The 15,787-nt window shown below is 39.9% G+C and overlaps 1 protein-coding gene across 5 annotated transcripts in view; it reads left to right on the top strand.

The window, feature by feature from the left end:
* Nucleotides 1-15,787, top strand: part of cobl (cordon-bleu WH2 repeat protein) — a 231,030-nt gene that overhangs the window by 118,036 nt on the left and 97,207 nt on the right. For all 5 annotated transcript variants that reach the window (XM_078418551.1, XM_078418585.1, XM_078418558.1 and 2 more), the window contains exon 7: nucleotides 2,700-2,888. In XM_078418551.1, the coding sequence (XP_078274677.1) occupies nucleotides 2,700-2,888 (189 nt within the window). The remainder of the gene's footprint in view (nucleotides 1-2,699; nucleotides 2,889-15,787) is intronic.

Below are 15,787 nucleotides of genomic sequence, written 5' to 3' on the forward strand. Positions count from 1 at the left end.
ACAGCTGTAACATGTACACAATAGCCACTGCCGTATACCTCATCAATCATCTTTGCCACCCACTCAAAAATCTTCAGTCTAAAGAAGGGTCTCGACCCGAAACGTCACCCATTCCTTCTCTCCTGGGATGCTGCCTAACCTGCTGAGTTACTCCAGCATTTTGTGTATAAATACCCTCAAAAAACGTAATCGTTAGTGAGACATGACCTCTCCTGCACAAAGCCATGCTGATTGTCTCTAATAAGCTCAAGCTTTTCCAAATGTGTGTCAATCCTGTCCCTAGGATTTCTCGATTATTGATGTAAGGCTCACCAGCCTATAATTTCCTGGTTAGTCTCCATTGCCCTTCTCTAACAAATGGACAACACAGGCTATTCTACAGTCCTCCGGGAACTCGCCTGGAGCTGACAAAGATACAAAGATCTCCTTTGACGCTCAAACAATCTCCGTTCTTGCCTCTCTCAATAATCTGGAATAGATCCTAGCAGGCACTGGGTACTTGTCCATCTTAATGTTCTTCCTTTATATTCTTCTTACTTTACCTTCCTAAGCCTTCCATATGCCTCCTTTTACTTCCTGACTAAATTTACCACTTCTCTCGTCATCTAAGGTTTCAGAATCTTGCCATTCTTGTCTCATCCTCACAGAAATATACTGGTTCTGAATTCCGACCAGCAACTCTTTAAACAACTCTGATATGACAGACATGTGCTTAATCAGTGTTAGCCATTCCTAATCTACCCTTTTCAGTTCTTATTGTAATTAGGGTTCCCATTATTTCACTTTTTCGCTGAACAACATTGTGAAAACTAACGGAGTTATGATAATTGTTCCAAAAATCCTCTTCCATTAAAATTCTGATCACCTTGCCAGGCTCATTCCCAATGCAAAGTTTGGTATGGCAACTTCCTACGTTCCTATACTAATTCAAAAAACCCTCCTGAATTCTCCTATCAAATTCTGCCTTCGTCAATATTGGGGAAATTATAGCCAGCCACCACAACAAATAAGTTGTTTTCACATCTTTTTCCCTACAGATCTGCCTACATATCTGTGCCTTTGTCTCCTGTGGGCTGCTGTATAACCCCATCACAGGGATTGCATTGTACTTATTCCTGAGATCCATCCCTGTTGTCTCATGGAGCAGGTGTAGGTGCAGCTGTGATATCGAACCCTATACCTCTAGTTCCAAACTTCAACACAAATAAAGCTGCTGGAAAAAGAAACCAGTCAATGTTTTAGGTCAGGGACCCTTTCTCAGAACCTCTAGTTCTAGATTCCTCCACAAGGGGAAATATTATTTTTGCATCTACTCTCAATCTTTTGAAAAAATTTGTGATGTTCAATAAGATAAACTTTCATTCTTCCCCCTTAATGTTCTGAAGATCTATTTATTCACATTGAGATTTTCTAAATCTTTACTACACACTGGATTCCAGTATTTTACCAATGAAAGCAATGTCAAGCTACCTCATCCACAATGTTCAGTTTGGTTTAAGAAAGCACTGCTTAAATCCACAAGAAATTACAGAGAATTGTGGACATAGCCCAATCCATCAAGCTGACCAGACTCTACACTGATGACTCCATTGAGACTTCACACTGCCTCATAAAAGCAGCCAACATAATCATGGACCTTTCCGACCCAGATCATTCCCTCTTCTCCCCGCTCCAGATACCAAAACCTGAAAGCGTGTACCACCAGACTTCGGAACAGCTTCTTCCCCTCTGTTATCAGACTTCTGAACAGTCCTTCCATAAACTGGGATACAGTCCCGATTTTCCAACCTGCTCATGGTGATCTTTGGACTTTGGAACTGTTATGCCACAATGCTGAGAAACTATATTCTGCACACTGGTATAATTCCCTTTGCTCTACCTGTTGTACATGTGCAGCACTTAAGTTGTATGCACTTGTGGTATTGTTTGATTTGAGTGGACAAACTCAAACAAAAGCTTTTCACTGTACCTCAGTGCACGCGACACTGATAAACCAACACCAATTCCAATTATTTTTCTTCCCCTATTTTCTCAAATATCTTTTGCTACCTTCCATTCAGGTGATTGGGTTAGATCTATCCAAATATTTTTGCCATCTCTACTGACGATATCTATCATGAATTTAATTTCCAACCTACCATTTGCAGGATAAGAGGATAGTGCAGGAAAATGACATTGAGGTGAAAGATTCGCCATGACCTTGATGAATAGAAGAGCAGACTCAAAGCACCAGATGGTTCATCCTGCTCCTGTTTCTTATTTGTTATGTTTTTTTTAGATGGATAGATACAATTCATCTGAAGCAAGGAGTTTTATTTTGTGATAAAAGGTGAGTGTTGAAGGAATAAATGCCTTTTATGGGATGGGGACCAAGAGACTGTGAAACTAATAACGGTGATGCTAGCAGTGAGAGGGTAGTGAGAGCCTATGAATTGAAGATGCTCTGCCTGGATGTTTTATTAATAGAGGGAGTTGAAAGAACACCAATGAATGCCTTGATTCATCTCCTGCTTGTTTACTGTACGATTTACAAATGTTACTCAATTTTCTCTATCTGTAAATGCCACCTGACTTGCTGAATATTTCCAACGTGTTTTATTTCGGATTTCTGGTAAAAGAGTTGAATCATTTTTGAAAAAGTAATTGAATATATATTATTTTAGTGAGTCACTTACTGTATCTTTCCATTTTAATGGCAGATTTGTTCAACTGCTCCATCCACACCAACTGTTAATGCACGCTCAGCCACTTTGAATCCATCGCTATCTGCAAGCAACATTTCAAGACTATCACAAGTGATGGATGTAAAGAAACGGAGAGCACCACCTCCACCATCGGCTCCGCCAGAACATACAGATGTAAAACATATGGATGACAGTGCACAAGAGGTATTAATACATAGTCATATGGTCCACCAATAGTCACTTAGTACACCATATCTATGGCAACCACAAATAATTATTTATACTACTTACAGTACTTGGCCTGTATTCATTTTTAATATTGTTTTTAAAAAATAATTAATTATTCCCTGGGGTATTCAAGTGCTTGTATAGATGCTGCTTGAATGTTGTGACACAAAGAAAATTACTTATTTATAAAAAATGGTGCTGTTAAATATTAGAGAATCAATATGTTCAGTGAAGCAATGAAATAAATGTTAACAAACAGTATATTATAAAACGATAAAAGCACAAGGTTTCATGGAATTTCTCTTTGAATCAAGAGTTGGTGGTAGGTCTATAATTAAGTTTGTCACATGGTAACTTTGCATTTCCAGCATCTTTTCAGCTGTCTTTATTTGGTATGCAGTTTAAATTAATGGAAAAGAAATTGAAATGCAGGAAAGTGATGATAAAGGAATGAAAGAGGGGATAAGGGATTCATGATCAAATCTGGGACAGAAGCACAACCACAATGGTGGGTAGATTTTAATCTAAAGAGTCTGTGCAGAGCCTAGAAATCTTAATGTTGCATGTGAGTTAGATTTAGCATGATGTGCACTGCACTCTTGGTTTTTCCACACGGTCGTGCATGCAAAAACACATGCAAGAACGCACAAACACAAGAATGCACACATGCAAGAAAACACACACGTAAATACAGACGGACATAGGCACACACAGCCACATATGCACACACAGACACACATACACACACATGAAGCCCTCCATCAACCAAAGGGAGTATAATTTTAAATTTCCAGATTTTAAATGGATAAGATTTTTCTCGATCTATTTTTGAGCTACTAAACCTTTGGGCAAACTTGGCCAAAGTACTTTTGATCTACCTGAGCCACAAAGAAAAACGGAACATTTGTGCACCAAGTTTCTGTGGGTAACCAGCTATTATTTAAACCAGTTAGACAATTATGTCTAAGAGAAAGAAAAAGGTTTAGTGAGATACCACAGAAATATCCAAGATACTCTTGCAGAGGGTGTTTATAGTAACTAATATGACTCGGAATCGCATTTTTGTATGTCTCTGGTTAAATGGGAAAAACCTTTCGTATCAATCTAATTGTCATGGCATCCTCAGACATTGTTTCAATACTTTTGATGGGAAAAAACACTGCACTTTTGGTTTTTAAACTCCTTTCAAATTTGACAAATGTGGTGACTCAAACATGACAGATGGTCTGGGAACTGCAAAGGAGAAGTTTCTAAAGACTGTACATTTATTGTCTCAGATGAATGCCTAATGGCCCCCAAAGCAGTCATTGAGCAATGTATCAAATGTAACTTTAGTGCTAGCTGGAGATTTTAGTCAAATTCTATTGATAATTCCATGAATTCAAAGCCTATTTTAACACATTTTATACATTTGTGAAAATTTTAAATGATTGCAGTTGAAAACCAATATGCAAACACATTTGACGGGTATCTTCGAGAGTTTGCTTCAAATTTACTCGGATTAATAAAGGGGGAAATTCAACATAAAGACTCAGTAGAAATATTTTCAGTGAAACATTTGGGCCCAAGTGTTATATCACTTCATGATCTGATGCAAGCTGTTCCCCTCGATGTTCCTCAGCACTCTTTGAATGCCCAATGATTGCGTGAAAGAGTGATTTAAACACCCAAAAATTATGCAGTACAGCCCTTGAATAAAGGCCTTCTTTCAAAGTGCTCCCAGAGAACCTGTACGATATAAATCTATAGACAGTGTGATGGATATTGAGGCTTACATTTTGCTGTTAAATTTTTTAACTCTCTGTCACCACCTGGTGTGCCATCACATAACCATTGAAGGAGCTCAAATCTTGCTACTCAGTAATTTCGATCCACCAATACAGTACACAGTACAAGATTTCCGATTCAGACAATACTACCACATGTAATTGGGGCTATAATAATGACTGAAAATGTCTTCATCCCTGGGATACCAATTATTCCATTTGATCTACATTTTCAATTCAAGCAGCTTCAGTTCTCTGTTCATCATACTTTTGCTATGAGCAAGATGCAAGGACAATCACTGAAGGTTGTTGGTCTTAATCTCAAAACTCGTGTTTTCCCCATGGTCAGCTGTATGTTGTTTGCTCCAGAGTTGGAGACAAAAACAATCTGTTCAATTTTTACACCATACTCAAAGGGAAGAAATATAATTTATTCTGAAGCACTTCAATGATGAAATAAAGTTAATTTACACAATCCTAAAGAGAGCAACATAAGATGTAATTTTTGTATACATATTTATTTTTAATATTTTTATTGGATTTAACCTTTAGTTAAATTGCATAATTTTTAACACCATGAGTATTATTCATGGTATAGTTACATATTTAAGTCAAACTTTATTTTTTTTACAATAAATGTTCAACGACTCAATTGCATGGAAATAAATGCAGACATTAACATTGCCAGCATAATAACTAGAGCAACACTGGGTCTAGCAGGTCGTTTTGAAGAAAGATGACTGAAGAAAAAAATGACGGATAAAATAAGTCATATTAAAAGGAAAAATTCTGTCCTTTAAAGATGTGGTGTATGTATATTGGTGTAGTGAAAAACACAACATTAACACGGAGTCTTTGAACCTGCTGAACTGGTTTAGGGCAGAAACAGGACAACCACAGATGGTCACGAGGCATCTGTAATAATGAAGAAAATACTGACTAGGATATTCATAGGTGACCAACTTGAGGCTTCAGCTTAAGGTGTATTTGCAAATATTTAGTACAATCGAAATCTCTGCTCTGATAATCCTATTGCTGAATATACCTTTGATGCATTTATCAATGTTCTCACTTAAATAATGGCCAGTAATGTCAGATACTACATGCTCATTTGCAACCATACAGCTGCATTTCACTGTGGGCATTGCATTGGAGAAAGGAAAAGGAAGATGGCAAATTAGTTTTATTTTAAAGAGGGACAAGGTTCATATGTATGGATAAGAGTGCAGTCGGTTTAAATTCCAGAAGGCTAGAAATTCTTCCACAAAGCAAAACATTTCTATGCAGTGTTTCACTGATTTTTTTAGCTGAACACACTATTGTTGGGTCATTTTTCCAGGCACAGTACACAACTGTACACTAAATTCAAGTTCTTACTGAGTATGATATGTCACTGCTTAGAGCCTTGCAGCTGTGTGTAGTGACATCAGAACACAATGGCTATCTTGATGGCAGACAAAATGCTGGAGCAACTCAGCGGGACAGGCAGCATCTTTGGTGAGAAGGAATGAGTGACCTTTTGGATCGAGACCCTTCACACTGTTTCTTGATGTTCCTTGGCCAAAACTTTTGCCTGGAAATCTATTGGTAGTTACTTTAGCTCATAGTATTTGCCTCCACGATTGATGCCATCGTCTTCAACAGATGACTTTCCAAGGCAGCGTACACTGTGATAAAAATGATTATATAGTGAGTTTACTGCATGGCCCACTAATAGTGTAGCATAAAAACATAGGAAAAATAGAAACATAAAATAGGTGCAGGAATAGGCTATTCGGCCCTTCGAGCCAGCACCGCCATTCAATATGATCATTGCTGGTCACCCAAAATCAAGACCCCTTTCCTGCTTTCTCCCCATATCCCTTGATTCCGTCAGCCCTTAAGAGCTACATCTAACCCTTTCTTGAATACATCCAGTGAATTAGCTTCCACTGCCTTCTGTGGCAGAGAATTCCACAGATTCGCAACTCTCTGGGTGAAAATGTTTTTCCTCATCTCAGTCCTAAATAGCCAACCCCTTATTCTTAATTTGTGACCCCTGGTTCTCGACTCCCCCAACGTTGGGAACATTTTTCCTGCATTTAGCCTGTCCAATCTCTTAAAATTTTTATATGTATCTGTAAGATCCCCTCTCATCCTTCTAAATTCCAGTGAATATAAGCCCAGTCGATCAATTCTGAACCCCCAACTGGAGAATTGAGGCTTGTTTCAGCTTGAATTAAGAGGACCAACTTACCCTGACCCACAGTTGTGAGGCACACCCCATTCAAATCCACAGCTGACCACAATCTCCTCCTTGGACTTCAAGGGCTTTTCAATCCTGAGCCCCCCCCACTCCATGATAGAGTATCTGAACACCTGACGCATGAACACTATCCTCTGGTGACATGTCATTACCCTGGTGCCTCTTGCCATACCAATATAACTATATTCTGCATTCAGTATCTTTCCCTTTGCTCTATTACACTTGAGTTTGACTTGATTATATTTATGTCTGGTATATCTGATCCGTTTGGATTGCAAGTGAAACAACGTTTTCTCTGTACCTCAATTCAATAAAGCTAAAACTAAATAATCCCCTGGATTCCTCTACTCTCCCCCCCCCCCCCCCATCCTCCCCACCAAATGAACAAATTGCCTTTTAGTGTGTGTCCCATGCCTGTTATCTGCAAACTATCATACTTTCTTTGCTAGCAGCACATTGATGAAGCTTGTGGGAGAAATTGTTTGGAGTTCAGTTGAAAAGGTTTTTTTTCCACAAAGTGTTGCATTAGACCTCGTACAATAGGATTTAGAGAATTTCCCATAAAATTGACAAGGGACACAGCATTGCAACACTTGAAAACCTTTTTGCATAGAAAGTTTAAACATAGAACAGTACAGCACAGGAATATGCCCTTCAGCTAACAATTCTGTGCCAAGCACGATGCTATATAAACATCTTCTACTTGCACTTGAATAATATCTCTCCATTCCATGCATATCTATGTACTTCCACCACCCGTGCTTGCACCTCCCAGGGACCCACCATACTCTGCAAAAAAAAAACTTGCCCTGGGAGAAAAATACTAACTGTCTACCTATCGATTTCTCTCATAATTCTATATATTTCTATTTGGTGTCTCCAATTCTCCAGAGAAAACAATCCATGTTTTTCCAACCTCTCCTTTAAGCTACTACCTTCTAATCCGGCATTCTTGACAACCTCTTCTGCATTCTCTCCATAGCCTTCATTTGCTGCCTGTAATGGAGTGATCCGAACTGCACACATTACTCCAACTGCACTCTCTCCAAAGCCTCCACTTACTTCTTGTAATGGGGTGACCAGAACTGCACACTCCAAATGCAGCCTAACCAAAGCTGCAACATAGCTTTCTGACTCTTATGCACATTGCCCCGACTGATGAAGACAAGCATACCATTTGCCTTCTTTACTATTTTAGATGTGTTGCCACTTTCAGGGAGCTATGAATTTGTACCCAAAATCTCTCTGTGCATCAATGCTGTTGAAGGTTTTGCCATTAACTGTACTTTTACATCTTACCTCCCAAAGTGCAACACCTCACAATTGTGAGGTTTAAATTCCATCTGATATTGTTCCACGAATGTTGGTAACTGATTTATAATCTGCCTTATTCTTAAACAGCCTTCCTCACTGTTTGCAGCTCCACCATTTTTTATGTCAGCTGCAAACTTACTAACCGACCTACCACTATTTTAGTCTTCCTGACGTTAGATTTTCTAAGCCTTGATACAGTAATATGGCTGCAGTATTACTGTAAGCATGAATAGGCTTTCAGATTTTTGGCATTAATCAGAAAAAATGTTAAACCATTGTTTAAACCTTCCCCTTATGGAAAATATTGTTTTTTCCGGGATGTACGTCAAGAAAAACCTATTTCCTTCCATGGTTGAGGTTTGTTTTCAGTAACTATGTATACAATTGCACTATAGTCAGTGATGCCAACTCTAAAATAAAACTTTTTCATCAGGTTTAGTGAGAGTATGAATTATAGCAGTACTGTTCATGTATTTATTCTGCTTTTTACAGTGAGGAAACAACATGGTAGAAAATTGATAAATATATTGATTGAGTCTTTGCGGTTTGGTACAGCAGGCAGTGAAGAAAGCCTTCATAATGAGAGGAGTTGAGTACCGAAGCAAAGAGGTCCTTCTGCAGTTGAACAGGGCCCTGGTGAGACCACACCTGGAGTATTGTGTGCAGTTTTGGTCTCCTAGTTTGAGGAAGGACATTCTTGAGGGAGTGCAGCGTAGGTTCACAAGGTTAATTCCCGTGATGGCGGGACTGTCATATGATAAAGAATGGAACGGCTGGGCTTGTATTCATTGGAATTTAGAAGGATGAGAGGGGATCTTATCGAAACAAAAAAAATATTAAGAGATTGGACACACTAGATGCAGGAAACATGTTCCCGATGTTGGGGGAGTCAAGAACCAGGGGCACAGTTTAAGAATAAGGGGTAGACCATTTAGAACTGAGATGAGGAAAAACTTTTTCACACAGGGAGTTGTGAATTTGTGGAATTCTCTGCCACAGAAGGCAATGGAGGCCGATTCACTGGATGCATTCAAAAGAAAGTTAGATAAAGCTCTTAGAGCTAGCGGAATCACCATGCTCAGGCCAGGCTCCGGCTCCTGGACACCTCCTCATAGCTACCCCTGGTGTTTATTACCACACAGATGAACACCAGGCCACCATCTCCGACTTCTACTTCCTCCCCGATATCCATAAATAGGACTGTGAGGTTCTTGCACACCCATTATTTCTGCTGCGATTGCAGCACAGAGCTTATCTCCAAATACCTTGAATCTATCGTATCCCCACCCTGTCTAGTCACTTTCAACCTACATCAGACATATATATCATAAGCTCTTCAACTATTCAATAACTTTACATTTCTTAGCCCCTATTGCCTCATCTTTACCATGGACATCCAGTTTAGTTTAATCCCTTTACAACTCCACCCCCACCTGGAATTTCTCAAGGCTCTCCAGTGTTTTCATGAACTGAGACCTAACCAATTTCCCTCTACTCACACGCTCCTCTGCCTGGTGCAAATTGTCCTCACCCTCAACAACTTCTCTTTGGACTCCTCACTTTCTTCAAGTTCAAATTGTAGCCATCAGCACGCACATGGGGCCCTGCAATCCTGCCTTTTTGTCGCTTGCATCAAACAGTCCTTGATCCAGGCGTAGATTGACACTATCCCCCAACCCTCTTTCTGCTACATCGATGACTGCGTCGGGGCTGTCTCCTGCAGTTGTGCAGAACTTCTTGATTTTATTAACTTTACCACGAACTTCTGCCCTACCCTCAAATTCACTTGGACTATCGCTGACACCTCTCTCCCCTTTCTTGATTTCTTGTCTTTATTATGGGGGACAGACTATTGACTAACATCTACTACAAACCCACCGACTCCCACAGTTATCTGAATAATATTTCCTTTCAACCTGCCTCTTGCAAAGACACTATCCCCTACTTTTAATTTCCCAATCTCTGCAGCATCTTCTCGCATTATGAAGCTTTCCATTTTAGGACGTCTGAGATGTCCTCTTTCTTTTGTAAACGTGGTTTGCCCCGTACAGTCTGAGATGAATCTCTCACTCTTTAGATTTTAGAGCTACAGCTCTCCTCATGTCTCATCCATGTCTCTTCTGTGTCCCATACCACTACTCTTGCTCTCCTCCTCCCTGGGGGAACAAGGATAGAGTTCCTCTGGTCCTCACCTTTTACCTCACCAGCCTCCACATCCATTTACCGACATTTCCATCACCTCCAACGTGATTCCACCACCAGTCACATTTTCCCATCCCTATCCCTTTCTTTCTTCTGTAGAGATCATTCCCTCTCCAACTCCTTAGTTCGCTCATTCCTTCCCACTGAAGCCACCCCCTCCTTAGGTAACTTCCCCGGCAATCGCAAGAGACCTGTCCCTATACCTTCACTCTCACATCCAACCAGGAACCCCAACAGTCCTTCCAAATTAGATAACAGTTCACATGCATTACCTCTAACCTAATCTACTGCCTCTGGTGACCTGATGGGGCCTCCTTTACATTGGCGATGTGAAGCATAGACTCAGCCACTGTTTTTTCCAAACATTTGCGTTCAGTCCACCATGGCCTACTGGATCTTCTGGTTGCTAACTATTTTATCTCCTCTTCCCATTCCCATACTGACCTTTCTGTCCTGGACCTCCTCCATTTTCAGAGTGAGGTCACACGCTAACTGGAGGAACAGGAGCTCATATTCCCTTTTCCTTAGATTCCTTTATTTCTTCCGACTTCACAACTTTCAACTAGGCTGGCTCAGAATTTTTGTGTTACTAACCAGAAAATTGGCTAGAGTTCTCACTACTGTTCACTCTACAGTCATCTTTATTGGAAATACATAGAAGCTTCAGGTGAAGGCCTCTATTCCTAGCTACTACTGCAGGTCTAATTGGTGTTCCGTATCCAAGCTCTTATGTAAATAATGATAAGTGAAACAATGCAGCAACAATCAGCCCTGTGAACGATATTCCGACAATGCCTTCAGAATGCGGGAGGCAAATTAGAAACCTTGGCTCAGAAATGAATTATAATTGCATAGCTTTTGTTTTCTAGAGATAATTTATGTGGCATTTTTTTGCTGAAATAAGCATGATAATTTTTCATATTCTAAATGTTACTACATTTGATAGGCATTTTTATTTTAATAATATTTATGAAATTGTTATCCATGCCATGCATAATTTAAATCTGGTAGCCACCTGGAACACTTTTTAATAGAAACATCATATGTTAACCCAGATTTATTTTTAATATGGGTAGCCAAGGTGATTGCATTGCATTCTGTATAACAGAGGAAGTGTATTCCTCAGCTGAAATAAACATCCTTAGTCCATTCTGGTCCAAGTGTTTAATACATGTGAAAATGTTTGGTGTTGCAGCACAACTTCCTCAGTGGAAATGATCATTCATAATGGGATTGAGTACAGGGAGGAAATCTCAGCTATTTTTGACATTTAAATGGCTTGATATTTGCACATAGTTTCCTGTGCAAAGTTGCACTATTTGTTCAGAAAGAACAAATAATGCAGCAAAGATCTGGAAAAGTCCCAGAAAACAAAAGCCAAATGAAACTACACCAGCAATCAAATCAAATTCTTTATTATTGTCTGAAAAACAGGAGCATTGGTTACAACGTGGGCTATAACGGTGTAAAGGTGCTTTGCTTTTGTAATGTATTAATTCTGAGCCGGTTTGGTGTCTTTAGGCTTATAAAACATTCTAGAACGATGGGGATAGAAATTACGGACACCAAAGGATGCTCAAATACATTGACCGCTTCCTAGTTTTGCCAGTTTGAACACTAGCTCTGTGATTGAGAAGATAATTAATAGCCTAAGTTGATCATTTACCCTCTGCCAACAATAATGTCAATACAGGAATGTTGTTTTATCCAAATGGATATATCGTTAGGAACAATTGCTTTGTTTCTGCATGTTCAATACAATGGCTACTTTATTCTTAGGCTGGAAGATGATAATCAATATTTAACTAAGGGTGAAGCAGTTAATCCAGTTTGTGTTGGCAATAATCTTTCAGAGCAATAAAAACATTTTACTGCTTTAAAAAGTAAGAAGGTGAGCAATAAACATTTTAATTATTGGACATCTAAAATAAATTAAGTATAGGCTGGAAACAGTGCAACAGGAAGAAGGGAGGTAAATGTTCTGAGTGCCTGTCTGTCCTTCTCGGAATAGTTTTCAGTTTAGTTTAGAGATACAGCGTGGAAATGTCAAGGCATCAGGATTGATTTGGGGTCTCAGACGCTGTAAGGCAACAACACTACCACTATGGCTGCCCATGAATAACTATATACACAGAATCAGAATATAGGAGAGACTTACATCAAGTAATTAACACAAAGCATTGGAACACATAAAGCCTATAGAAACATAGAAAACACGTGCAGGAGTAGGCCATTTGGCCCTTCGAGCCAGCACTGCCATTCAATATGATCATGGCTGATCATCCAAAATCAGTACCCCATTCCTGATTTTTCCCATATCCCTTGATTCCTTTAGCCCTAAGAGCTATATCTAACTCTCTCTTGAAAACTAGAGAATAAATTGCTATTGAGTGATACAGCATGGAAACAGACTCTTCGGCCCACTTGCCTGCACCGACCAAGTTACCCCATCTACATAAGTCCCACCTGAAAACAAAGGACAAGCCTTACTGAAAGGAAAATAAGATCTGAGTGTTACTTCATAAGCTCAGATTTGTGAGCCAGCACTACAAACATATGATAACATAAGGAGAAAGCAAGGTACTTACGCTGTATAAATAACTGAACCTTTGTTTTGTGTATCCCAAATACTGCATCCATTGTTGGAACTCCAAGTGGAGGAGACACCAAGTCCAAAGGCATCAATTGCCGAAGAAAGAGAGAGAGTTGGAAGATCTAGCAGAAACTATAGCCTGTCCTATAGATCTGTGTACAGAGAGTACTTTATAATTAATGTTAAACTGACACCTCTGTGGTGACCTTTTTATTGTTCCAACGTAAGATCGAATTTAGACAAGATAGACACAAAATGCTGGAGTAACTCAGCGGGACAGGCAGCATCTCGGGAGAGAAGGAATGGGTGACGTTTCGGGTCGAGACTCTTCTTTTGAGTAAAGATCCAATTCCTGAACTTAGAAAATATTAGGACTAATGGGTTTATATTTTCCTCATATTTCTCACCTTTCTTCATTATTTTTGTATTTCCGTTAGTTTGTTTGATATAGATACAAATTAGGAGCAGGAGTAGGGTACTCAGCGACTAGAGCTAGCTCCACCAATCAATAAGATTATGATTGATCATATTGTAACATCATTGCATTGCAAGCTGCAATCTTTTACAAAATAACGGTATGAACATTGAATTATCCAATTTAAGTTAACACCCCACCCCATTTTTTCTCTTCTTCACCCCCCTCACCCCCTCTTTCTTGAACCTGATGCATTCCTATTCTACCGCTTCCCCCCCCCCCCACCCCCCAATCCCCTTCCACCTATATCATGCCCTCACACTGTACATTTCACAACTCTTTTATTCCTCTTCTCTCATCAACACCCTTTTGTGTTTGGTAGAAACAAGGAACTGTAGATGCTGGATTACCAAGGAAGGAGACAAAATGCTAGAGAACTCAGCAGGTCAGGCATCACCCTGGAGAATGTGGATAGGTGACATGTGAGGTTGAGCCCCTTCAATCTGGAAGAAAGTCACAACCTGAAATGTCTCCTATCCATGTTCTCCAGGGATGCTGCCTAAACTGCTGAGTTACTCCAGTATTTTGTGTCTTGCCTTTTGTTTCCCTTTTGCCTCCTTTAGTCCACTTTTGTCATTCTTTTGTCTCCTTTTCATCTCTAGCCTATGTCCACCTTTCTGCCAAGGAAAAAAAAACCTTATCTGTATCTACTTATCACTTGCTTTATCCTGCCCCCATCTTCTTTCCAACTTTCTCTCACTCACTACAATCGGTCTGAAGAAGGGCCCAGAGCTAAAATGTCTAACCATGTCCTCCAGAGATGCTGCCTGACCTGCTGCTCGAGCACTTTGTGTTCTACGCAAGATATTATCCAAATGGTGTCAAGTTAGGAAAAGGGGACGTACACAGAGATCTGGGTGTCCTAGTGCATCAATCACTGAAAGGAAGCATGCAGAAAGCCAATGGAATGTTGGCCTTCATAACAAGAGGAGTTGAGTATAGGAGCAAAGAGGTCCTTCTGCAGTTGTACAGGGCCCAAGTGAGACTGCACCTGGTGTACTGTGTGCAGTTTTGGTCTCCAAATTTGAGGAAGGATATTCTTGCTATTGAGGGCGTGCAGCGTAGGTTTACTAGGTTAATTCCCGGAATGGTGGGACTGCCGTATGTTGAAAGACTGGAGCGACTAGGCTTGTATACACTGGAATTTAGAAGGATGAGAGGGGATCTTATTGAAACATATAAAATTATTAAGGGATTGGACACGTTAGAGGCAGGAAACATGTTCCCAATGTTGGGGGAGTCCAGAAGCAGGGACCACAGTTTAAGAATAAGGGGTAGGCCATTTAGAACAGAGATGAGGAAAAACGTTTTCAGTCAGAGAATTGTAAATCTGTGGAATTCTCTGCCTCAGAAGGCAGTGGAGGCCAATTCTCTGGATGCTTTCAAGAGAGAGCTATATAGAGCTCTTAAGGATAGTGGAGTCAGGGGGTATGGGGAGAAGGCAGGAACGGGGTACTGATTAAGAATAATCAGCCATGATTACATTGAATGGCGGTGCTGGCTCGAAGGGCCGAATGGCCTCCTCCTGCACCTATTGTCTATTGATTCCAGCATCTGCAGTTCCTTGTCACTATAGTAATCTCTCACACCCTTGCTTTTCAAGTATCTGTTTACCTCTGCCTTAAAATCTTTCAAACTCTACTTCCACCATCGTTTCAGGAGGAGAGCTGCACAAAACTCTCAATCCAGTTAGAGAAAATAAATAATTTCATCTCTGATTTAAAAGGGAGAGCCCTCATTTAAAATAAAAACAGCCCTCAGATATATCATCTCCCACATAAGGAAACATACTCTGTGCATGCATTTTAGCAAGACCTCTTCTTTTGCTTCATTCAAGTCCCTTTTCACTGTTCCAAACTCCAGCCTTGATCTATTCAACTTTTACAAGATAATCAGCCTGCTTTCAGAAAATGTAGTAGGATTTTCTGCTTCCAAGGCACTAGTACCCTCCATTAAATAAGGAGACCATGCTTTACACAATACTCTAGATGCAGTCTTATGTAACTGAAGCATTGCCTCATCATCTGTTCTTTCACTCTTTTCTCCTCATCAACCTACTTTTGTTTCTTTTTAGTCTTTAATCCAATTTTGACTTGTCTTAATCCTTAATATCTGCATTTTCCCAGCTATTGTCGAAGTGGCCATTTGTTCTTTTGCCATTTGCTTATCATTTTAGCAATGGACTGCCCGTAGTCTTTTCAAGTGTGGTTCATCACATCACCCATTCTTAAGCCTTAATACTTGATTGTCTTTTGAATATCTTTAGAAGGAGATATGTTA

This window comes from Rhinoraja longicauda, chromosome 2, assembly GCF_053455715.1.
Source record: "Rhinoraja longicauda isolate Sanriku21f chromosome 2, sRhiLon1.1, whole genome shotgun sequence".
NCBI classification, from domain to species: Eukaryota; Metazoa; Chordata; class Chondrichthyes; order Rajiformes; family Arhynchobatidae; genus Rhinoraja; species Rhinoraja longicauda.